This window comes from Megascapheus bottae, chromosome 14 (assembly GCF_031878675.1).
Source record: "Megascapheus bottae isolate mThoBot1 chromosome 14, mThoBot2.hap1, whole genome shotgun sequence".
NCBI classification, from domain to species: Eukaryota; Metazoa; Chordata; class Mammalia; order Rodentia; family Geomyidae; genus Megascapheus; species Megascapheus bottae.
The window spans coordinates 53,795,094-53,820,746 of NC_143522.1; the positions used below are offsets into that span (position 1 = coordinate 53,795,094).

Genomic DNA, 25,653 nt, shown 5'->3' on the forward strand with positions numbered 1-25,653 from the left:
GGGATTAGTAGCAAAGATAAATGCCTATCTTCGTAAATTTTTTTTTTTTTTTTGGTCAGTTTTTGGACTTGAAGTCAGGCCTTGGCACTATCCCCGAGCTTTCTCAAGGCTAGTGTTCTACTGCTGGGAACCAAACAGCTGTTGCTATGACATCCAGAAACTATAAGTTTCTGTAAGCTGAAAGAACTTAGTAACTGTAAGTTACTGTCTGTAACTTGAAAGAATTGCTTATTGTTTCTACTCCCCCTTCCATGACCACCCAACTGCAATATTCTGTAGGCAAAAAGAACTTGATTTATGTATCCTGTTTGGCAAACAGTTTGACCGCCTCCTGACCCCCTCCCCAGGTTTGTATCAGGTACATGTTGTATAGAGATGGTTACTAAGCAATACCACTAGGCAAACTGTTTGCGTCAATCACCTTTTTGCTAAACGTATATATTCTGCTGTACAAAAAAAAAAGATTGAGACCTTGATCAGAATACTGTCTTGGTCTCCCTCCTTGTGTCTGGTTTGTCTCTCTCATTCAGATCTACTCCTCCTCGAGCTCTAGTTGACTACCCTGCAGGCCTGGGCAAGTGGCGCCCAACGTGGGGCCCGAGGAGTGGAAGCCAAACTGAACACGTCGCCCACCAGAGCAGCGCTGCCTCACCAGATTGCCACTGCCAAGCAGTTACTTATCACCCACCGCAGAGAACCTGCCTGTGGTATAGGTCCAGAAGGTAAGAGAATTGACGAGAAATGGGACAAACATTTAGTAAACAGGAGTTGTTTATTCAGGGGCTTAAAGCCTCACTCAAGGCACAAGGAACACGGGTTAAGAAAAGGAAACTAGTAGATCCGCATAGGGGCCACTGCAGAGAGCCTGCCTGCCATACAGGTCCACGAGGTAAAATGTAAAGTAGTAAAGAAAAAATGTAAAGTGGTATAGAAAAATGTAAAGTAGTAAAGAAAAAAAGCAACAATGTAAAGTAGTAAAAAAATTAAAAAAATGTAAAAAAAAAGGGGCAGGCTTCTCTTCAAATAGATTCTCCTAAAACTTCCCAACCTCCCCGCACTTTTCTTTGTAGAAAAAATGTTTGAAACAATGCCTACCACCTTAAATATGCTCCAATATTGGAAGACAATCTTATGGGCAATACTTTTGGGGAGAAAGTTTTTACAGTGGAAAGCAGCCTGTTATGATAAAGCTGAAGCCAGGGGCAACAACAATGCCCTTGTCTGAAATTCAGATCTCCCAGTCCTTAAGTTCCTGCCTCCTAGCAGCAGGTCCCAGCTCCAGGCCTAGCAGCTTCTTAGCAAATGGCAAGCCTGGTGAGAGCCTCTCACCATTCAGACACTGTTCTTAAAGAGGACCTGCCCAATAATCTCGAGGGAGAGACAAGATATTGATATTGTGACATTCCATGATGACTGCATTACTTATAAAAAATTGATATAAAACTGCCCCTCAATTCTAGGAGCCACAGTTAACTTGGAAATCACATGACCCTGTATGGATGGAGCAGTGGTCTATTGGCAGAAGAAACAATTGGAGCTATTGAAATTAGTATAGAAACAGCTTCAAGATTCCCTATTTTTGTTATCAAAAGGGTCAGGAAAATACAGGTTTATGAAGCCCAACCAGGGCTCTAAGTCTTTCATCAATTCCAAATAATTTGTATGTTATTGAGATAGAGGATTGTTTTTGTTCCTTTTTTTCCTATTCACTTATTGAATAAGCAGTAGTTTGTCTTTACTCCCCCTCTTCTTTTTTTTTTTAATTTTTTTTATTGTAATTAGTAAAAGGGTACATGATATTTGCCAGATAGAAGGTGCATTAATTCACATACATTGATACTCTTTCACATGTCTTGGTACCCATTTCCCTCCCCACCCCACCCCCCACCCGTCTTGGTTTTCCCCCCTTCCCTATCAAATTTCAAATATCCAAATACAAATAAATTCAATATATCAGATAACAAAGTGAGATACTATACCAATATGAGATAACCAAGAGACAGCAAAGGAGATGAGAGACAACATACTACATTAAGGACAACAATCATTCATTATATGGCTTTTGTTTCAATATCCTGGAGGTCCTTTCAATTAGCTTCACATTATATGGCCTTATGTATCAAGATTTTGCTCTATTGCAGATCTCTGCTAGTAGAGCCCAAGGTTTCTACTGATTATGACGAATGAGGGAAACCATTGAGCCTAAGTTCCTTTGAGTCTGGCTTACTTCACTTAATATGATTTTTTCTAAGTCTTTCCATTTCCTAACAAATGGGGCGATGTCATTCTTTCTGACAGCAGCATAGAATTCCATTGTGTACAAATACCACAACTTGTTGATCCACTCATCAACTGAGGGACATCTAGGTTGGTTCCATATCTTTGCTATGGTGAATAGTGCTGCAATGAACATTGTTGTGCTAGTGGATTTAGTATGTCCTTGTTTCTGGATGGTTGGGTAAATGCCAAGTAGTGGAATTGCTGGGTCATAGGGGAGTTCTATGTTTAGCCTTTTGAGGCACTGCCACACTGCTTTCCATAGTGGTTGAACGAGTTTGCACTCCCACCAATAGTGTAGTAGTGATCCCTCCTGGCCACATCCCCTCCAGCATCTGTTATTCGTTTTCCTGATCCTGGCCATTCTAACTGGAGTGAGGTGGAATCTTAGAGTTGTTTTGATTTGCATTTCTTTTATGACCAGAGATGTTGAGCATTTCTTCATGTGTCTATAGGCCATTTTTGTTTCTTCTTCAGAGAAGACTCTCTTTAAGTCTTTGGCCCATTTTTTAATGGGATGGTTGTTACTTTGGAGGTTAGTTTTGGAGTGATTCAATTTTTTGAGTTGTTGATATAGTTTAGATATGAGGCCTTTGTCCGTTGTGTGGTTGGTGAAGATCTTCTCCCACTCTGTAGGCTTCCTAATTAATTTACTAGCTATGTCCTTTGCCATACAAAAGCTCTGCAGTTTAATGCAGTCCCACTTATCCAGCCTTTCTCTGATTTGTTGTGATTCTTGGTCCTTATTAAGAAAGTTTCGACCTGTGCCAAGGAGGCCTAGTGTATCTCCTATTCCTTCCTGTAAAGTTTTCAGTGTGTCAGCTTTTACCTCCAGGTCTTTGATCCATTTGGAGTTAATTCTAGTGCAGGGTGACAAAGAAGGATCCAACTTTAGTTTTCTGCAGGTGCTTAACCAGTTCTGCCAGCACAGCTTGTTGAAGAGGCTGTCTTTCTTCCATTCTATTTTTTTGGCTCCCTTGTCAAAGATTAGGTGGCCATAGGTCTGTGGTTTAATATCTGGGTCCTCAGTTCTATTCCATTGGTCTTCAGGCCTGTTCCTGTGCCAGTACCAAGCTGTTTTGATAATTATAGCTCTGTAATAGAGTCTAAAGTTTGGAATTGAAATTCCTCCAGCGCTGTTCTTTCTGCTAAGAAGTGTTTTTGCTATACGGGGTCTTTTATTATTCCACATGAAATTTTGGATTGCCTCTTCTATTTCTTTAAAGAATGACATTGGGATATTGATGGGTATTGCATTGAATTTGTAGATAGCTCTTGGCAAGATTGTCATTTTCACAATGTTGATTCTTCCAATCCAGGAGCATGGGAGGTTTTTCCATTTCCTTAGTTCTGCTTTAATTTCCTTTTTTAGGGTTTTAAAGTTTTCATCAAAAAGGTCCTTTACATTCTTAGTTAAGCTAATTCCTAGGTACTTTATTTTCTTTGAGGCTATTGTGAAAGGAGTTTCTTTCCTGATTATTGCCTCGTTCCTCTCACTGTTGGCGTAAAGGAAGGCAGTTGATTTTTGAGGGTTGATTTTATAGCCTGCTACTCTTCCAAAGTTTTGAATCAGCTCAAGGAGCTTGGGAGTAGAGTCTATAGGATTCTTTAAATACAGAATCATGTCATCTGCAAAGAGGGATAGTTTTATTTCCTCTTTCCCTACTTGGATCCCCTTTATGCTTGCTTCTTGCCTTATTGCACTGGCTAGGAATTCTAGTACTATGTTAAAGAGTAGTGGAGAGAGTGGGCATCCTTGTCTCGTTCCTGATTTTAGAGGGAATGGCTTGAGATTTTCACCATTAAGTGTAATACTAGCAGTAGGTTTCTCATACACAGCCTTTATTACATTGAGGAATGTTCCATGGATTCCTAGTTTCTCCAGAGCTTTTAACATAAAGGGGTGTTGGATCTTGTCAAATGCCTTTTCTGCGTCTATTGAGACAATCATGTGATTTTTGTCCTTGCTCCTGTTGATGTGTTGAATTATATTAATTGATTTGCGTATGTTGAACCAGCTTTGCCTCCCTGTGATGAATCCAGTTTGATCATAGTGTGTATTTTTTTTGATGAGTTGTTGTAGACGGTTGGCCAGTATTTTGTTGAGAAGTTTTGCATCGATGTTCATCAAAGATATAGGTCTATAGTTCTCTTTCTTTGATGAATCTCTGTCTGGTTTGGGGATGAGGGTTATACTGGCTTCATAGAATGAGTTTGGTAAGGAACCTTCATTTTCAATTTCGTTGAAGAGCTTGAGGAGTACTGGTGTGAGCTCTGCTTTGAAGACCTTATAGAATTCAGCTGTGAATCCATCTGGCCCTGGGCTTTTCTTAGGTGGAAGTTCTCTAATTGCCATTTCTATTTCAGAGGTTGAAATAGGCCTGTTGAGTTGGCTTAGTTCTTCTTGGTTCAGTGTGGGTATGTTAATATTGGCTAGGAATTCATCCATTTCATCTAGATTCTCAAATTTGTTGGCATAAAGGTTTGAGAAGTATTCCCTCATAATATTCTGGATCTTGGTAATTTCTGTCGTGATATTACCATTTTCATCTGTGATTTTGTTTATTTTGATATGCTCTCTTCTTTTTTTGGTAAGATTTGCTAAGGGCTTGTCAATTTTGTTAATTCTTTCAAAGAACCAACTCCTTGTTTTGTTGATTCTTTCTATAGTTTTTTTGGATTCCAAATCATTTAATTCTGCTTTGATTTTAATTATTTGCTTTCTTCTACTGGGATTAGGGTTGGTTTGTTGCTCTTTTTCCAGGAGCTTAAGGTGAGACATTAACTTGTTGGTTTGCAATTTTTCCAACTTGTTGTTGTAGGCACTCAGCGCTATAAATTTTCCTCTGAGTACTGCCTTTGCTGTGTCCCAAAGGAGTTGGTATTTTGTGTGCTCCTTACTGTTAAATTTCATAAACTGTTGGATTTCTGTTCTGATCTCTTCGATGACCCATTGGTGATTCAACAATGTGTTGTTCAGTCTCCATAAGTTACAGGGTTTTCGTTGGTGGAGATGTGTGTTCAGTTCCAGTTTGATGCCTTTGTGGTCTGAGAGTGTGCATGGAATAATTTCAGTGTTTCTGAATCTGTCCAGGTTTGTTTTATGGCCTAAGATGTGATCTATTTTGGAAAATGTTCCATGTGCTGCTGAGAAAAATGTATATTGTGTTGTTGCTGGGTGGAATATTCTGCAGATGTCTGTTAGATCTAGTTGGTCTATATAGTTGTTCAGTTCTAAGGTTTCTCTGTTGAGTTTTTGCCTTGTTGATCTGTCCATAGGTGAGAGTGGTGTGTTAAAGTCACCGACAATCACTGTATTTCGATCTATGTATGGTTTCAGTGTCAGTAAAGTTTGCTCGATGAAGTTTGGAGCTCCGGGATTGGGTGTGTAAATATTTAGGATATCGTTATGTCTTCCTGGAGGAAAGATCCCTTTAGTAGTATGTAGTAACCTTCTTTGTCTTTTCTTACTAATTTTAGTTTGAAGTCTATTTTATCTGATATGAGGATGGCAACTCCAGCCTGTTTATGTCCCCCTCTTCTTATTAACAAACTTTTTTTGGGAAAGATGCCCAGGTAAAAAGCAAAGGCCTCCGTGGGTAAGTAGAAATCGGCCGACTCCCTGTATGTCTATGTCTATGTTTTGTTTTATTTTGTTCTGTTTTTAGAAAGTGCACTGTGGACCAAAAACAGAGAGAAAAAAGCTGATGCAGTAAGAGCCCTGAGGCTTGGGTGGTCAAGGGATACCTTGACTCCCCTTTCTGGGGATCTTGTCGATAACAGGACATGCCTGAGAGTCCCACTGGCAAGACAACTCTAAATCTAAATTAGCTCTTTGGTAAAAACATCCATCTGAATTCATGTTTTTGTGTTAAGTGTATCTGATTGAGTCCAATTTCCTTCTTATAAGTCAATGTCTGGTGCTGTTTGAGAGGCTTTTATAGGTAGGTTAGGATGGCCTCCGTCTGCCAGCTACCAGGGAACGGAAATCTCCGTAGGGGAGGTGCCCCCTGAGTTCAGGGCCCCATGGTCTTTCTGTCACTCTGGTAGTTTAGGCCAGGCATGCCATCAGAAGTTTAGGAGTTACTTTAAAGTCTCTGTTTCTCTGTCTTGTTCTTGTTTTTCCTTGGGTATTTTTCCTTGTCCAGTTTTGTCTTTGAAATTGGTACCAGTTCTAAATATGTGGGTTTTGTGTGTGTTCTCGAGCACGCACCTTTGTTATCTATTTAAATATTTCTGGAAAGTAAAAGTTTTGGCCCCACCTAGCCCTGGTATGGCCCCTCCCACTTGGCTACAGTTGAGATGAGCCAAAGTCACACAAAGCAGCTGAAGGCTTAGTCTAGTTTCCTTTTTCCTAACAACCTGCTGAAGTTACAGTCTGGAGGCAGTTGGTGGCAGGATACAGACTTCAGTCTTAGTTCTCCTATGTTTAAGACTCCCACCCAACTTTCATCTGCAAAAACTAATATGTCTGATATCAGAAACAAGCTCGGAAAAAATAAATTTCAGCTAAGTTGCCTTGCTAGAAAGCTTTGTTTTAAAGGTTGGTTGTCACCTGCAAAAATAAGATTGGCAAAAAACCCTCATAATACTAAAATTTCCAGAAAATGAACAGCCGATATTAATTTTGTGCGCTTTAAGATCTTTGAGTATAAATGTGTGTGTGAATGGGTGTGAATGAACATGTTCAAGGTTAAATTGTCAGCATGCTATGTAAAACAATGGATGAGCTCATATTTAAAACACAAAGGCAATTGGGTAAATCTAAGTCTAATCTTCAAGAAAATTATTAGGTTTAAATGTTTCCTAGTGTCTCAAAGGATTATTGCATTGTTTTAAAGAAAAAAAATCTGGTATTGTAATGCATAGAGCTGTTTACATTGTAAACATTGTATCCTGTTTAGCCCAGAGGCATTAGGGAATTTGAAATTTATTCCTTTAAGTTAAGGTTTGGAGACATGTATTAGAGATTTAAATGTAAATTTGTTCATCAATGTCAAAAACTTTGCCTGTCTTTTAAAACTGTTTGGGTAATCAAATGCCAAGAAAAAGGACAGGAAAACTTAGGATGGTCCAGTGAGTCTATCTTTGGGGGTGAGAGGTAAACTGGCAAAGGTGCAGCTCTGGGTTACCATGATGGACAGGCCCTAGGGAGGGTCCATTCATGGTAAAAAAAAAAAAGCAAGCTGACCAAGTCTGTTCACTAAACCTCGTCAGATGGGCACAGTGGACCATCTTCATCCTGTCTCTTTTTCCTTGCAGGCTGACACTGGAAATCTGATGGTAAAATATAGGTGATGTGATTAGTATTTCTTAAACTGCCCCTAAAATGTATTAAATTGGGAAAAGGGGTTTTCAAAAAAATGTTTAAAGATTTATCTCCTCATGATTTGGTTTAAACTAAGTGTGGACTTTTGGTGCATTGATGATGTTTGTAGTTTTTGCATTAAGAAAAAAACTTATTTGAGTTTAAACTGTTGTTGGAGTTTTAGGCAGTGACCTAAACTGAAAAAAAATATGTATATCCTAAAATTAATTACCATACATTAGCCCTCCCCAAGCCTAAACAGACAGATTTGGTGTTTTTTTTTTTTTTCCAGTCCTGGGCTTGAGCTCAGGGCCTTGGACTTTCTCAAGGCCAGAGCTCTACCACTTGAGCCTCAGCACCACTTCCGGCTTTTTTCTACATGTGGCACGGAGGAATTGAACCCAGGTCTTCATGCATGCTAGGCAAGCACTTTAACCACTAGGCCAAACTCCCGGCCAACAAACAGATTTGGATGTACATACTGCTAATATTTTAGAAGCTACTCATAGCATGCTTAATTATTCCAACCCTTCATTAATGGAAAATTGTTGGTTATGCATGTCAGTGGGCACACCAATCCCAATTGCCTTTCCAAGCAATAACTCCCTTAGCCCTATTAATTCTACCTTAAATTGCAGCCTTAGCCATTTCTTTAAAATTCAACCTGTTGGCTTTAATGCTTTTGGTCAATTTCAGAATAATACCTTTGATACAGATGTAGGAGTAGTTTCTTTTAGCAATTGTTTAACAATTATTAATTATTCTTCTCCTACTATTTCCCTTTGCCCTCCTGTAGGAAAGGTATTTGTCTGTGGAGGCAACATGGCCTTTACTCAACTTCCTATAAATTGGACTGGAGTTTGTGTACTTGCTTCATTGCTCCCCGATACAGACATTATTCCTGGAGGTGAACCTTTGCCAATTCCCAGCTTAGAAATGATAGGAAGAAGAGATAAGTGGGCTGTTTTTATTCCCCTCCTGGCAGGATTGGAAATCACTGCAGCCCTAGGTGCAGGAAAGGCAGGATTGGGAGTGTCACTACACTCTTACACCAAATTGTCCAATCAGTTAATAGAGGATGTTCCGGCATTGTCCAGCACTATCAATGACCTTCAGGATCAGATCGACTCCCTGGCTGAGGTAGCTCTTCAGAATAGAAGAGGGCTAGATTTACTTGCCACAGAACAGGGAGGAATTTGTTTGGCTTTACAGGAATGGTGCTGCTTTTATGCAAACAAGTCCAGGATTGTGCGAGACAAGATTAAGAACCTCCAAGAGGACTTGATTAAATGATGCCGAGAATTGTTTGATAACCCCTTTTGGACTGGATTAAATGGCATGTTGCCTTATCTCCTTCCCCTCCTAGGTCCTTTGTTTGGTATTTTGATTATTGTATCCATAGGACCGTGCATATTCAATAGAATCATGAGCTTTGTAAAACAGCAAATCGACTCCCTGGCATCTAAACCCCTTCAAATTCATTATCATAGGCTAGATTTAGCTGCTCAAGAGGCGGTGAAGGCACGGAGGCCACCATCTCCTACTACCCAAGCAGATCAACAAAGAACAGCAGTTCTACCAAGGCGCCCGGAACCCGAACCGGCTAGATGTAGGCCATGGGCACCTATAGAAGGATAGAACCGAGCGGTATCTACCGACGAGGGCTCAATGCAAAAAGTGCCGTTTGGGCTCGTGGAAGCAAACCCATATGTATAGGGGCTGGATCCGGTTAAAAAATCCCCTCCCCTCAAAAAGGATCCTGTAAAGCTTTCCAGGGGGATGGGTCCCTACTTCCTTCCATGGGTTAATGCCGATCTTGCTTAAAAATTGATTTCTTTGAGATATGGCTTTGCTTCAAGTTGCTGTATTATAACAATATTTGGCCTTTTAATAAATTAAATAAAAAGGGAGGAGATGCTGGGAACCAAACAGCTGTTGCTATGACATCCAGAAACTATAAGTTTCTGTAAGCTGAAAGAACTTAGTAACTGTAAGATTCTGTCTGTAACTTGAAAGAATTGCTTATTGTTTCTACTCCCCCTTCCATGACCACCCAACTGCAATATTCTGTAGGCAAAAAGAACTTGATTTATGTATCCTGTTTGGCAAACAGTTTGACCACCTCCTGACCCCCTCCCCAGGTTTGTTTCAGGTACATGTTATATAGAAATGGTTACTAAGCAATACCGCTAGGCAACCTGCTTGCATCAATCACCTTTCTGCTAAACGTATATATTCTGCTGTACAAAAATAAAGATTGAGACCTTGATCAGAATACTGTCTTGGTCTCCCTCCTTGTGTCTGGTTTGTCTCTCTCATTCAGATCTACTCCTCCTTGAGCTCTAATTCACTACCCTGCAGGCTGGGGCACTCTACCACTTGAGCCACAGCACTTCTAGCCTTTTCTGTGTATGCGGTACTGAGGAATTGAACCTTGGCCTTTGTGTATCCTAGGCAAACACTCTACCACTGAGTCACACGCCTGGCCCCATTCTGCCTTTATCATATAAATATCTCTGATGTCCAAGAGCCAAGTTGGTCTCTTTCTTCCTTCAAGAACATGCACACTGTTAGAGTGTTTGCTTTTCTGCTTGCTTGCCTGCTTGCTCACTTACTCAATATAACACTGCCAAGTTTTTCTTGCCATCATGACTTGTCCAGAAATTCTTTTTTTTTGTTGTTGTTGTGGGTCTTGAACTTGGGGCCTGGGCGCTGTCCTGCTGTCCTTGAGTCCTTCAGCTCAAGGCTACCCCCGACCCCTTGAGCCCACAGCCCTACTTTTTTTTTTCCCCTTCTGGTGGTTAACTGGAGATAAGAGTCTCACAGACTTTAATGCCTGGGTTGGCTTTGAACTGAGATCCTCAGATCTCAACCTCCGGAGTAGCTAGGATTATAGGCGTGAGCCACTGAGCTCAGCGTTTGTCCAGAAATGCTTTTTCTGCAATTGAAGTCAAGGATTCTAAGTGAAGAGTCCTTTCCCTGTCTTTAGAAGGGAATCCCACAAACTCTCACCTGAATCAAGTGACAGTCACAGCCCCTGGCAACTCAGGATAAATCTTTACTGCTGAGTCCTTCCCAACACAACCCACATGGAGCTTGTTCAATGGTGCCACTGCTGTGGGCTGAATCAGTGCTGGGCTCAGGCTGAGTTAATCATATGGAATGAAGTCTTTTTATTTTGATGTGTCACTAAATTTCCTATCCTCGTGTCTATATTGTATCCTTGATTTTTACTCATTTTTTTCCTGCCCATTGTCTTTCTCTTCTCTTGCTTCCATTTTAATTTTTATTATTTGCTCATTGTTTTTCCTTTGGCAATACTGAAGTTTGAACTCAGCTCTGGTCCTTCATTGCTTTAGGATTTTTATTTTTGTTTTTTTTTGATTGAACTCAGGGACTATGCATTGTCTCTTAACTTATTTTGCTCAAGGGTAGCACTCTACCATTTGAGCCACATTTCTACTTCTGGCTTTCTTTTCTTTTGAGTAGCTCATGGACTTTCCTGCCTAGGCCAGCTTTGAACCGTGGTCTTTAGATCTCAGCCTCCTGAGTTGCTAGGATTACAGCTGTGAACTTCCAGCTTCTTGCTTCAATCACATACTTTTTTTAATTAAAGAATTTATTAACATTGATTTTTACATCATATTTCAAATGACATGTTTAACAAACAAGTGTTCAAGAAGGGAATCTCTATATACAACCACTGGCACTAATTTTTTAGAACATAATCAAAATTAGGCTAAGGGTTTGTATATCATAGATACATATTAATTTATGAAATAAAACATTGTATCTATAGAGTCATAGGTTTTTATGGCTATGTAGTTGTGTTTATATTTTCAATACCATGTCCATAGCATTGGGTATGCAAATATTGAGTCCTCACTCTTGTACTGTTTGGATGTCATAGCCACATATTAAGGATACCATGCGCCTTTTGTTCCTTAGGTCTTGACTTGTCTCTCTCAGCATGATTCGCTCTAGATTCATCCACTTCCCTGCGAATGCCATTATTTTATCTTGTCTGTTGGCTATGTAGAATTCCATTGTGTATATATACCACATTTTCTGTATCCATTCATCTGCAGTAGGGCATCTGGATTGTTTCCATTGCCTGGCTATTGTGAATAGTACAGAGATGAATATAGCTGAGCAGGTGTCCTTATCATATCTTGGGTTATGATGTTCAGGTCAATCACATACTTTTAAGGCAATAATTATATTACCAAAAGGTGTGTGTGTGTGTGTGTGTGTGTGTGTGTGTGAGAGAGAGAGAGAGAGAGAGAGAGAGAGAGAGAGACTGAGACAGAGAGAGAGAGACAGTGAGAGACAGAGAGATAGAAAGACAAAGACCGATTACTGGGGCTTTAGCTCAGGACCTTGAACCTTCACTAGTTGTTTTCACTTGAGGCTGATTTTCTATCTCTTGAACAACTCTTCTTCTTTACATTCTAAATGAAGCTCTTTTTTTTTTCCTTACAGGGCCTGAACTCAGGTCTGGACATAGTCTCTTAGTCTTTTTTTGCTCAAGGTTAGCACTTTACCACTTGAGCCATAGCTCCAACTCTGACTTTTTGGTGGTTAATTAGAGATGAGAAACTAATGGAATTTCCTGCTAAGCTGGCTTGAAACCACAATCCTCAGATTTCAGCCCCCTTAATATCTAGGATTACAGGAGTGAGCCACTGGTGCATAGCCTCATCATATTTTAAAATTCACAAATAAAAATTGCATATAGTAGGCCTGGAGCATGGCCTAGTGGTAGGGTGCTTGCCTAGCATGCACCTGGGTTTGATTCTTTGGTACCACATACACAGAAAAAGCCAGAAGTGGAGCTGTGGCTCAAGTGGTGGAGCACTAGCCTTGAGAAAGCCCAAGGACAGTGCCCAGGTCCTGAGGTCAAGCCCCAGGACTGGCAAAAAAATAATTGCATAGCCAGGCCCAGATGGCTCCAGCCTGTGATCCTAGCTACCTAGCCAGGCCCAGATGGCTCCAGCCTGTGATCCTAGCTACCTAGGAGGCTGAGATCTGAGGCTCATGGTTCAAAGCCAGTCTGGGTACAAAAGTCTGTGAGGCATTTTTTTTTTCCCCCGATTGGATATGAGACTTGATCTCTGGGCCTGGGCACTGTACCTGGGCTCTTCTGCTCAAGGCTAGCACTGTACCACTTGAGTCACAGCACCACTTCCAGTTTTCTGGTGGTGTATCAGAGAGAGACAAGAAACTCTCAGACTTTTGTGCCTGGTTTGGCTTTGAACCACAATCCTCAGATGTCAGCCTTCTGTGTAGCTAGGATTACAGGTATGAGCCACCTATGCCTGACTAGTGAAACTCTTATCTCCAATTAACCACCAGAAACCCGGAAGTGGTGCTGTGGCTCAAGTGGTAGAACACTATAGCCACGAGGAGAAGATCTCAGGAACAGTGGCCAGGCTCTGAGTTCAAGCTCCAGGGCTGACCTAAAAAAATTGCATACAGTTATAGTATATAACATAACATACATATGCATACACGCTAAATCAAGCTACTTAATATATTCATTTTTTGTATTTTTTGTGGTAAGAATACTTAAAATCTCAGTGATTTCTTGGTAGCTCCATAATTCTAGTTTTTCATTTACTTTTTTTGCTTTTTATTATATAGGTGATGTATAAATTATAAATTAGATTGTTGTTAAGTGTTGTGTGCCAAATAATAGGTTTTTAAAGAGGTCTTTAGTTATATTGGCTTTCTTATGTTTTATAAGTAAATCATAGATTCACCCCTGTAGTTGAAAACAGGGTAAGGTCAGAGAGTATACTCAGTTCATATTTCTGGGGACTGTCCTTTGCCGGTGACTAAAGGTACATGGCACAGTTTCTAGACTCCATGTCTTGATTTACACAGAGGCTTATTTTAATTCTAATACTTTTTCTTTCCTTTTAGTTGGCATGTAATTGTGCCTATTTATGGGCATAGCATGCTAATTTGATGCAGAACTTCTTGATGCAGTGATTTGTGTGTAAAGACTTTTCTTGAAGAGAGGACAGCTTCTGAGATGAACCAAATAGAGCAGGCGGTGTGTGTCCAGGAGATCTATGGAGCAATTACAGCAGAACATTTTGAGTAAAACTTCCTTCAACCACCTGGAGCTATATTTTTACAATAGGCTAAGCCTTTTTGCCTTTTTGCCACGTTTTAGGCTATCATTTATTATACAGCAACTTAAAAAAATATACACGTGCACATGCAGTTCTAGGGTAGCTTAGATGCTGTCCTTGAGCTATTTTGCTCAAGGTTAGCACTCTGTCATTGGAGCCACAGCTTCACTTTCAGCTTTTAGGGGTACTTAATTGGAGATAAGAGTCTCATGGGCTTCTCTGCCTGGGTGGACTTTAAATTGTGGTCCCCAGACCTCAGCTTCTGGAGGAGCTAGGAATACAAGTGTCAGGATCACTTTAAAATGGTGGGATGGAAGGGCGAGACAGCTTACACGCCTTAGGTCAAAGTTGAGCGCTTTCCTTTTCTCTTTCTTTCCCCTCCCTCCACTCATGTTATTGAAGAACCTCTTCTCTGTCAGCAGAATGGGTCCTCTGAATCTCTGAATCGTAGCTACGGTTTTGGTCTCATGAAAAGGTTGATTCAAGTTTGATCACCAAATCAGCAGTAAAGATTAGCAACGGAGTTCTTGAGATGGCCCTTGTCTTCTCAAGATCAAATAGCCACTTGTAAGTGATTGATAGTATCAGACCCTTTCTACATTGGAGGGCATAGGCACTTATCCTAAAGCCTCTGGTATCTATGTCCTCTGGAGATCAGTTGTTCTTTGCGTGAAGTTTCCCTGCCAGCCTCATCGTTTGAGGACATCAGGATTGCCTAATTTACTAATCTTGTTCCTACACAGTATTACCTCTCACAAAGGGACTCGTTTTTATGGAAAAGCAGGTTCAATGATGGGCCTATTGGTCTTATCATACATAGAACATATCACTCAGAACCACTTAGCTGAATAGAATGATGAGTTGACCCTCTTTGTAGGTGTCAAACCAACAGTCCTCTAGTGGTTGTGCTTTTCCCCATGCCCTGGGGATCCTGGATCAGTGCTGGCAGATATTTTGGTAGTAGAGAGTTGTATGTAGCTATTGGTGTCTAGTAGGGAGAGGTCAGGGACAGCCCAGAGACTCCCACTTCTCCTTTGCAATCAAGATCATTATGTCTCTCAAACACTCTATGTTTCTTTCTCTTTTTGTCTTTAGGTCTCTCTGTTTTTCTGTCTCTCATTGTGTCTTTCTCTGTCCCTCAGTCTTATCTGTGTGTCTGTCTCTTACACAGACACAGACACAGACACAGACACACACACACACACACACACACGAACGCACACACCTCTTCCAAATCTTTTGGTTGGCAATCAGGTTGCTATTTGCATGGAGAAGAGAATTGCTGAGAGAGGAGACACACACGGAAGCCTGGAATTTGGATCTTTATTAAATTTTAAGGCGATTGTAACCTGTAGGAATTTTCTAGTGGCTCAGGGAGGTGGCAGGATTTCAGCTAGAACCAGAGATGGGCCAGAGTAAGTGGCACAGAGGATCTGTGCGGATCCAGATCCAGGTCTCCTTTCAGGTTGTCTGGGCTCTTGGATTAATTCTCCCTCAAGATCTTGTTGATCCAGTCCCGGTAATAGGAGATTCGGGTGAAGACAGCAGGGGGCCTCGTGTTAATATGTACATAGGATGCAATGCCCTGGGCTATCCCAGCACACAGAATTGGGCCTCCAGAATCCCCCTGGGAGGGGAGAGAGAAAGGAGGTAAGCCAGCAAGTATTTATTCCTCATGGGTTACAGCATGTAATCGAATACCCCATTCTTCCTTTCCTGGGGCAAACTCCCCCTTTACCCCCCTTTCTCCGACCACTCCATATGTTCTGCATAGCAGACCGGATGCATGATTGGAGACCATCCTGCATCATGGGAAACTTTCAGTGTCCTCGCTCCTGTGACTCCCCTCCACTTCGTCTTTGGTGACAGTCCTCTTTATCTAACCCTACCAGCATCCCTGGGTAGTGATGGACGGAGAACATAGTGAAAGGATCACCTTGTAAACATTATTTATCTTTGTGGGATTGCCCACGCACAGCTGGCGCTCGTGGTTAAACTTTGAGAAGTGTTTGCAGGCCCAGGGAGGTAAGAGTCTCATCTTTACTTCCTGCAGAATGTCAGAGCTGGGCTCATTCACATTTGTTTTTCCCCAGCCAACCGCCCGGCACATTCTTCCAGGTGGGATGAAGTTGAATTGGGATGGGAGAGGGAGTGTTCCCACAGCCAGAGTCAGTTTGGCTTTCTCCTTCAGCTGTGAAGGGAAGGAGGGCTGGTCAGTACAGGCCGTGGGCTATAAGAGAGTTTGTGGCAGGGCTGAGCCAAGTGCTTCACGTTGGAGAAAAACCCATTAGGAGTGGCAGATTGTTACTTTGACACTGGGCAAGGAAAGTTAAGCTGAAGAAAAAGCCTAAGGAAGTAGAAAAGGAGACGAAAGGTACTGTCACCTTTAGGAGCATGATGTCATGGACAATGAAATTATCATTGTATTTCGGGTGAGGGAATTGCTTGACAACCTCAATCTTCTGCCACGTGTCTTCTTCCTCTGTTGTGTTGTGGGCTCCGAGGGTGACTGTTATGGACCTGTTGTGAGGAAGAAGAATGACACAGAAGCAAAGGTAAGCTAGAGGTTTCTCCCAAGATGTGTCTGAGTAGAGGCTAGAATCTCTCATGGGGATATGGAACTCTGACTGTAGCAGACTTCCTTTTTTGGGTCCCATGTATCAGCCAGGGAAGATCCAGGGCAGAATATCCAGGAATGGCGAGGAATGAGCTATGGATTAGGCCTGGCACTTCTTAATTCAAGGATGTCTGTATGGAGTCTCTGGGAGCAAGAGATGGCAGAGAAAAGGGGAAAAGGAGGTGCCATGTGAACCCCACTTTCCACCTCCCATAGGAAGGGTGCACTCTGGGCACTAAAGGATAGTTGTTGAAATGGCATGAAGGAAGTGGCCCAGAGAACTGGGTGTAGACTATAAAGTGCATCTTATGTGTTGGAGTGGGGGTGAAGAGAACCCCCTTTCCTTTATAGCATGCGGTACTCACAGCGACTGAAGCTCAGGGCATCTACTTGATGAGACCAAATTCATTAAGCCCATGTCTTAAACCCATGTCAGTTGTTTACCTTCGAAAGTGAAGGCCTTATTGTCTCACCTTCCTGCACAGTGAGCAGCTGTTAGCACAAAGTCTCGTCTGATCAGGAAACCACCACAGTTATGGACTTGCTTTTGGAAACTGGCAATCTTCAGTTGGGCCATGTAGGGGCGGGAGTGTGGCTTGCACTCTGTACCCCCGATGATCAGCTCTGGAACAGAAAAACCCAGGCCACAGAGACTGGCATTGATGCTGTCTCTAGCAAATGCCCAGTGAGTTGGGTTAAGGTTGAGAGAAGTTTCTCTTGAATCTCATCTTTGTCCTGATTTCTGGCTATCACCTCTCAGGTCTCTTGTATCTGATTTTTCTCTACTCACAGCCCTCCCCTCCATTCTCATTCCTTCTTCTGGATACAACCATCAACCTGCCTTAGAAGCCATGTAGCCATTTTTTTCCACCTCAGATTTCCTCCACTCCCACCTTGCCCCTGTCTCTCATGTGGTGCACGTGATCTAGGGCCCTGGCCTGGTTGTCTCATGGCCCATGAACAGCATCAGAGAGGCTGAATCACAAGGTTAACTATCTGTAGTCCTGAGGTTTTTCCAGAAGATCCCCCTCTTCCTCCCACTTGTACTGGAATTTACCCAACCAATGTAGAATCCTTCACTTCTGGAAACTATTGCAGGTGGCAGAGAGTTGGGGGGTGAATACCTGAAGGAGAGACTTTATTCTGGGACTCTTGAAGACAGATCTTGGGACCTGTTTAAGAACCAGCGATATTCAGCTGGGTTCCAGTGGCTCATACCTATAATCCTAGCTACTCCGGAAGCTGAGATTTGAGTCTTGTGGTTCAAAGCTAGACCTGGCAGGAAAGTCCATGAGACTTACCTCTAATTAACCACCAGCCTCCCGCCCAAAACAAGAACAACAACAACAACAAACAAACAAACTGGAAATGGAGCGGTACTCAAGTGGTAGAATACTAGCCTTGAGCAAAAATGCTAAAGAACAGAATCAAAGCCATGACTTTAGGCCCAACACACATACGCACACGCACAGAACATACTAAATACCTTCATTTTACAGATTGATTCTGTAGATTACAGAGGAAAGGACCCAAGCGCTTACCAGCTTTGGCTCTGGAGCACAGGAGAAAGAGCAGCAGCAGGAGAGAAAGAGGATGCATCTTCTCAGAGAGGCTGCGCTTGGCAGTTCTGGTTTTATCTTTCAGTCTTTGGATTTATTTCTCCCAGTTAGCAAGCAAGCAAAAGGCAGGGCTGGTAACCACAGGAAGTGTATGGTCATGTTTCTTCCTTTATGCTAAACTGTCTTTATGACTAGACATTCCCTCAGTATCACACTAGAGGTAAAGCTGAAGCCTGAACTCCTCTAGCCTGGCTTCCTGAATGAGTTTCCTACCATGTATCCCATCTGGGGAATGGATGTGGGGGACAGTATTGTATCTTCCCCAGTAAGGGAAGATTGTTAAAGGGCCATCAGAAACTTTGGGTTGGGGGTAGTCTTTATACTGTGCATTACAAGGCATGCACACTGTTGGCACTGTGGCTCACAGTAGTACATGTATGCTATGGAAATCCATGTACATATGTACATGCACAGAGATGTACACAAACACACATACCATCTGAGCAAAAGTTGCAAGGATAGTATTTATCTTCATGAGATGTAACACTCTCAATTTCCATTTCACTCCTGCCTCTTGCTGGATGGTTACTTACAATTTGAGAAACAAACACAAACAAACAAAATGTGAGTCTGCATCTCTTTCTCTGAACCAATGCTCATTGGTAGAGAAAGAGAGAGACCCAGGGAGAGAAGGAGTGTAGAAGGAAGTAGAGTCTAGGACAGGACTTGATGCATACCCTAACAAAGGCAAATAGGATGGAACTGGCATATCTTCATAGCTCATGTATATGATTTTGTTATACCTATTATATACATTATTATGTTGATAGCAACCTTGTTATGATCAAGGTTTATGGTTCTGAGAGAGAGAGAGAGAGAGAGAGAGAGAGAGAGAGAGAGAGAGAGAGAAACAGAGAGAGAGAGAGAGAGAGAGAGAGACAGAGAGAGACAGAGAGAGAGAGACAGAGAGAGAGACAGAGAGAGAGACAGAGAGAGAGAGAGAAAATGCACTGATAATTAGGATTTGAACTCAGAGTCTGGGCACTGTACTTTAGCTTTTTTTGGTGAACACTGGCATTCTATCACTTGAGCCACAATTCTTCTTGTGGCTTTTTTTTTATGCCAGTCCTGGGGCTTGAACTCAGGGCCTGAGTACTCTCCTTGGGCTTTTTTTCTCAAGGCTAGAGCTCTACCAGTTGAGCCACAGCACCACTTTTGGCTTTTTTCTTATGTATGTGGTACTGAGGCCTTTGTGCTTGCTACTCAAGCACTCCATCACTAGGCCAAATTCCAGGCTTGGGCTTTTTTTTTTTTTTTTTTTGGTGGTTAATTGGAGATAAGAATCTCGTAGACTTCTTGGGCTGGCTTTGAACAGCGGACTTCAGATCTCAGCCTCCTGAGTAACTAGAATTACAGGTGTGAGTTACCAGCGGCTAGCTTGACATACTTCTACAGTTACTATTTCTGTATGATCAGTATTTTTAGAAATTTAAAGTATATATGTAATTGCTACTAAGCTGATATTCAGCATCTGTAAGGTAAATTGAAAGATTTTCAACTTATTTATTTTACTGTGCTATTGCTTTAACTCCATATGTGGTATTTCCAATATCACCTGCTCCATTCTCTTGAAATTTTTTTAATGCCAGTCCTGGGGCTTGAACTCAAACCTGGGATTTTGTGCTCAAGGGTATCACTTGAGCCACATTGGCTTCTTGCTGGTTTGTTGATGAGCGTCTCACTGGCTTCAAACTGTGATCCTTAGATCTCAGCCACTTGAATAAGAGTAATTAGGATTACAGGCATGAGACACCTGTGCCCAGCCTTTCATTTTTTTTCTTTTCTTTCCTTGTCAGTTGTGGGGCTTGAACTCTGGGCCTGGGTGTTGTTCCTGAGCTCTTCAGCTCAAAGCTACTGCCCTACCCCTTGAGCCACAGTGCCACTTCTGGTTTTCTGGTGGTTAATTGGAGTTAAGAGTCTCATGGACTTTAGCCCGGGTTGGCTTTGAACCTAGATCCTCAGATCTCAGCCTCCAGAGTAGCTAGGATTACAGGTGTGAGCCACTGCACCTGGCTTTATTTTTAGTTTTTTTTCATATATTTTTATTGTAATTAATAGAAGGGTTACATTGTATTCACCAGATAGAAGGTGCATTACTTCACATACATTGATACCCTTTCTCATGTCTTGGTCCCCATTTCCCTTCCCCCCCATTTTTAATTTTTCAGATAAGGTCTTGCTGTATAGCCTGGAACTTACGTTCCTCTTTTTTCAGCCTCCAAAGTGCTGGGGTCACAGGTATGCTACGTGCCCAGCTTGATTTCACTTCCTTTTCTTTGTTTGAGACAAGAACTTGAACTCAGTACCTGACACCTTTGCTCACTTAGCTAGTCTACCAATTCAGTCATAACCTCTGACCTAAGATTTCTTTAAAAAATGTTATTTTAGAGGTAATATACAGAGGGGTTATAGTTATATGAGTCAGATAATGAGTACAGTTCTAGGTATTTTTTTGGTCAGTTGTGGGGCTTGAAGTCTGGGCCTGGGTGTTGTCCTAGAGCTCTTCTGCTCAAGGCTATCACTCTACCCTGTGAGCCACTGTGCCACTTCTGGTTTTCTGGTGGTTAGTTGGAGATAAGAGTCTCACAGACTTTGGTACCCAGGCTGGCTTTGAACTGGGATCCTCAGATCTCAACCTCCAGAGTAGCTAGGATTACAGGTGTGTGGGGCATGTCGCATCAAGGGTAAAAGGCCTACCTCGTGGCCCAGTGCTCACTTCCTGGTTTTGGAGATCCAACCTGCCTGTCTCCTGGTTGGGAGGTTTGGCTGTGGTTTGTGATGTAAAATAAGGCTACCTTGAACCCATGGATTGGCCCCGATGCCCTCTTTGACCGCATCTACCTCCCCCTGTCCTGCCTATTTTTATGCTAATAGACTCCTGCATCTTACTTTAGCCCCTGTTTTTTTCCCCATTAAACAAGTCTGCCTTGACATTCTCCCTGGCCCGTCTGTGTCTTCCCTCTAGAGAAGGGAGGGCTGGGCGAAGGTGGCTAGCCAGCCCTCTCCTTTCTCGGTCTAGTCTTAGTGTCTTAGTCGGGGCATGTTCTCTTTGCCCTTCCTGCTGGTCAGGAGGCAAAGAGTGCTAAAAACCCCGGCACAGGTGGGTGCCACCATGCCCGGTTGAGTACAATTCTTTTTAAACCATATATCCCTTTAACTTGCTTTCTCCTAGTCCTTCCCTCCTGTCCCCACCCACAAGATATACAGTTTATTTTCCACATACTGTCTAGTTGAGTACCATTGTTGGATTTGTTCACCCTTGGAGTTTCATCTTTTTGTGTCCCCCCCACCCTCCCAATACAGACTAACAAGCAAGACAAAAGGGGGAAAAAACAAAAACAGCAACCACAGCAACTAAAAAGAATCTGTTTCCTTTTCTTGGAGTTCATTTAATAATTATATGATCATATGCACATAGCTATTGAACCTTTGTCCTCCACTCGTATGCCTCAGTATGTGAATGTCTAGAGATGTATATAATTTATCATGTCCTTTGAAAGATAGTTTTATCTGGAAATTTTCAGGCTGTGCTTCATGGAGCACAAATGGATTGTGGCTCTGCCACGGGCGGGTAAATTCAACTGTACACAACCCAGCTAGGAAACAATATGTCCTTTAGTGGAAGCCTTTTGAATAACTCCTTCACAGTCTATGGAAGTGAGTGTGGGAGGAGTGGGAGGAGACCAAGGGAAGGAGGCCGATCAATAAAGGGAGGAAATGGGGAGAGAATGCAGTCATAGTAGCCATTGCATATCCTGTGAAACTAGAAAAATTGACAGGATGAGTAGAGTTGAGAGAGATGGGGAAGAAACTGGTGATATTAATAATAATGTGTTGTACTCATAAACTGACATGGACATTCTTTGTACAACCCCTTAATGATAATAAAAATATAATTGGAAAAAAATAATTTATCATGTCCCAGTGTGTGTATATATATATATATATAAAATGTATACCTATACACATATGTATATGCATTTATTACATATCCTATATATTCTATACATAAATACACACTATATATTCTACATACAACATACACAATATATTATATATTATATTCTACATAATTTGTGTATATGTAATATATATTCTATATACATTATATAGGTACATGTATATATTATACACCTATACATAATATTCTCTATATATTATATTCCCTATATTCTATACATATATATTATACATAAAATATGTTATATTTTATATAGTATATACATATATGCAGATTTATGGGCACATTCTCGATATTGCAAATGAAGGAAATCATGCAATCTTTGTTTCTTTGGCTCTGGCTTACTTTGCTTAATATATTTTTCCAAGTCTTTTTATTTCCCAATAAATGGTAAAATGTCATTCATTCTGACGGATGGGTAGAATTCCATTGTGTAAATTTACCACATTTTCTCGATCCGTTCGTCTATGGAGAGGCATTTGGGTTGATTCCATATCTTGGCTATGGTAAGCAATGCTGCAGTGAACATGGTTGTGCTGGTAGCTTTAGTGTAGAGTTGTTTGTATTCTATTGGATAAATGCCCAAGAGTGAAACTGCTGGGTCACGGGGTAGGTCTCTGTTTAGACTTTTGAGGAACTTCCATACTGCTCTCCAGAGTGGTTGAACAAGGTTTACATTCCCCAGCAATGTAATAGAGTTCCTTTTTGGCTGCATCTCCATCAGCATTGTTATTATTAATTTTCTTGGTAATGGCCATTCTAATTGAGGCAATACTGCCCAGAGCAATAGCCAAATCCAATGCATTACCCATCAAAATTCTAATAACTTTCTTCAAACACACAGAGAAAGTAATAAAAAATTCATATGAAATAATAAAAGACATCCAATAGCAAAAACAATCTGTAGCAGGAAGAACAGTGCTGGTGGAATATCAACACCAAACTTCAAACTTTATTATGAAGCCTTAGTAATAAAAACAACACAGTACAAGAATAGACCTGAGGACCAATGGAATGGAATAGAAGACCCAGAAATTAATCCATAGACTTATATCTACCTAATGTTTGATAAAGGGGCCAAAAACACAGGTTGGAAGAAAGACAGACCCTTCAACAAATGATGCTAGTAAAATTGGCTGTCTAGTGCAGAAAACTAAGCTAGATATCATATATTTCATATGTCACCCTGTACCAAAATCAGTTCTCAATGGATCAAAAACCTCAGAGCAAGGCCAGATACCATGAAAGTATCATAGGAAGAGGTAGAGGAAACACTAGGCTTTCTAGGCATGAGTTGAAACTTCTTAAAGTAAAGATCCAGAATCACAACAAATCAAAGACTGGATGAATGGGGCTGCATCAAACTGACGAGCTTCTGGGCAAAGGACATATAGCTAACAAGATATATAGAAAGTCCATAGAAGAGGAGAAGATTTTTATAGTTATGCGTCAGACCAGGGCCTTATATCTAAAATATAAAAAAAATTACCCCCAAATTTCTTTTTTTTTTTTTTTTTTTGGCCCCTTTCTCTTTCTGGCCCGGCTCGCTCCGGCCCGGCTAGGCCCCCCTATCTAGCTCAGGCCCCGCTCGCTCCGGCCCCGCTCGCTCCGGCCCCGCTCGATCCGGCCCCGCTCGCTCCGGCCCTGCTCGCTCCGGCCCGGCTAGGCCCCCTTTCTAGCTCAGGCCCCGCTCGCTCCGGCCCCGCTCGCTCCGGCCCCGCTCGATCCGGCCCCGCTCGCTCCGGCCCTGCTCGCTCCGGCCCGGCTAGGCCCCCTTTCTAGCTCAGGCCCCGCTCGCTCCGGCCCCGCTCGATCCGGCCCCGCTCGCTCCGGCCCTGCTCGCTCCGGCCCGGCTAGGCCCCCTTTCTAGCTCAGGCCCGCTCGCTCCGGCCCGCTCGCTCTGGCCCCGCTTGCTTCCGCCCGGCTCGCTCCAGCTTGCTCTTGGCCCCGCTCGCTCCGGCCCGGCCCTGCTCCTGGCTTGCTCACCCCCAAATTTTTTAAACAGTAATTTACACTTGAAAAATGACATGATCTTGGGTTCAATTCCTTGGTACCACATATGTAGAAAAAGCTGGAAGTGGTGCTATAGCTCAAGTAGTATAACTATAGCCTTGAGAAAGCTCAAGGACAATGCTCAGGCCCTGAGTTCAAGCTAGGACTGGAAAAAATGGCATGAAATGACATGTTATTTCCTTTTTTCTTGGTGCCAGTAATGAGGCTTAAACTTAGAGCTTCAGGCTCTATCCTGGCTTTTTCACTAGCTTGGCTGGCACTTCTATTACTTGAGCCTCTATTTCCAGCTTTTTGCTAATTAATTAGAGTTAAGAGTCTCTTAGATTTACTCACCCACGCTGGTTTTGAATTGGGATCCTCAGATCTCAGCCTCTTTAGTAACTAAGATTACAGGCACGAGCCACCTACACCCATCTTCTCTTTCTTAAACATCTTGTTAGAGCTATTAAAGCATGGAGGCAGGGACCAGTGGTAACACATGGTTTATAATATTAGTTAGACTTAACTTCTTTCCCTTTCCTTCTGACTTTACCAGAGGGTTCACTGTCTGCGGCGCCCGGCACCCCTGACCAGCAGGGAAGAACGGACACCACCCGAGGATCCTTCTCGATCACGCTTTTAATGAAGAGCCACTTGGTTAAAGGGAGAGCTGAAGCAGAGGGGCGCGGGGCAGGGAAGTGCAGCTGCTTATAAACAATCAAGGAACGCGGGACTTTTTCCATTGGCTGCTGTGCTGCTAAGGTCATTTTAAAACTCGGGATTGGTCAGGCCTCTGACGTCATACGCGCAGACACAGCGGAGCGAGCAAAGGCTCTGCACTCACACACCCACTAAGGGGAACTAAGAAATTTGTATACAATGAGTGAGGCAGGGGACAGGCGCCGTCTTGGCTGCTCTGGCTCCCCACAACTGTCCCAGTTTTTTATTTTTTTTTCCCAAGGGTAATGCTTTACCACTTTGAGCCACTGCACCACTTCTGGTTTTCTGGTGGTTAATTTGGAGATAAGAGTCTCACTCGTGAGTAGCTAGAATTTCAGATGTGAGCTGCCAGTGTCTGGCTTGCCCAGTTTTTACTGTCTCTGTTTTTTACAGGTAAATCTTCAGTTTTTTTATTAGCTACTCAGGCTGTTCTCTCTTTGCTCTCCTTTCCGTGTGTGTGTGTGTGTGTGTGTGTGTGTGTGTGTGTGTGTGTGTGTGAGAGAGAGAGAGAGAGAGAGAGAGAGAGAGAGAGAGAGAGAGAGAGAGAGAGAGAGAGAGAGAGAGAGAGATCGGGCATGTGCATGTGTATTGGCAGTGGGGTTTGTACTCAAGGCTTGGCTCCTTTCCTTTAACTTTTCAACTGAAGGCTAGTACTCTATTACTTGAACCACAGCTCTAGTTCTGGATTTTTGGTGGTTATCTGGAGATAAGAGTTTCATGGACTTTACTTCAGGGGATGGCTTCTAGCTGTGATCCTCAGAACTCAGCCTTCTGAGTAGCTGGGAATAAAGGAGTGAGCCATGGCTGCCCAGCTTTCTTTTTCCCTTCTATTCACACTTATTCTTTTTCCTTTTGATGGCCATGGGGCTTGACCTCTGGGCCTGGGTGCTGTCCCTAAGCTCTGCATCTCAAGGCTAGCACTCTACTACTTTGAGTCACAGCTCCACTTCCTGTTTTCTGGTGGTTAATTGTAAATAAGAATCTCTTGGACTTTTGTATCCAGGCTGGCTTTGAACTTT

The 25,653-nt window shown here is 42.3% G+C and overlaps 1 protein-coding gene across 1 annotated transcript; it reads right to left on the reverse strand.

Annotated features, from left to right (window-relative positions):
- Positions 1 to 15,039: 15,039 nt before the first annotated feature.
- LOC150055355 (mast cell protease 2-like) lies at positions 15,040 to 17,967 on the reverse strand. The gene is made up of 5 exons (XM_090345491.1): positions 17,884 to 17,967; positions 16,816 to 16,966; positions 16,110 to 16,245; positions 15,662 to 15,916; positions 15,040 to 15,352 (listed from the first exon to the last, which is right to left on the reverse strand). Exons 1-5 carry the CDS (start codon positions 17,939 to 17,941, stop codon positions 15,209 to 15,211), a joined length of 744 nt encoding a protein of 247 aa, XP_090201617.1. The 5' UTR covers positions 17,942 to 17,967; the 3' UTR covers positions 15,040 to 15,208.
- Positions 17,968 to 25,653: the final 7,686 nt, after the last annotated feature.

Bases quoted from the DNA above. Each gene is read 5' to 3' on its own strand.
- LOC150055355 (XM_090345491.1), bottom strand. From the start codon at position 17,941: ATGCATCCTCTTTCTCTCCTGCTGCTGCTCTTTCTCCTGTGCTCCAGA. The intron at 16,967-17,883 runs GTAAGCGCTTGG...TTTCTGTTCCAG, and splicing joins GTGCTCCAGAGCCAAAGCTG to AGCTGATCATCGGGGGTACA. The intron at 15,353-15,661 runs GTGATCCTTTCA...CTCCCCTCCCAG, and splicing joins AGATAAATAATGTTTACAAG to GGGGATTCTGGAGGCCCAAT.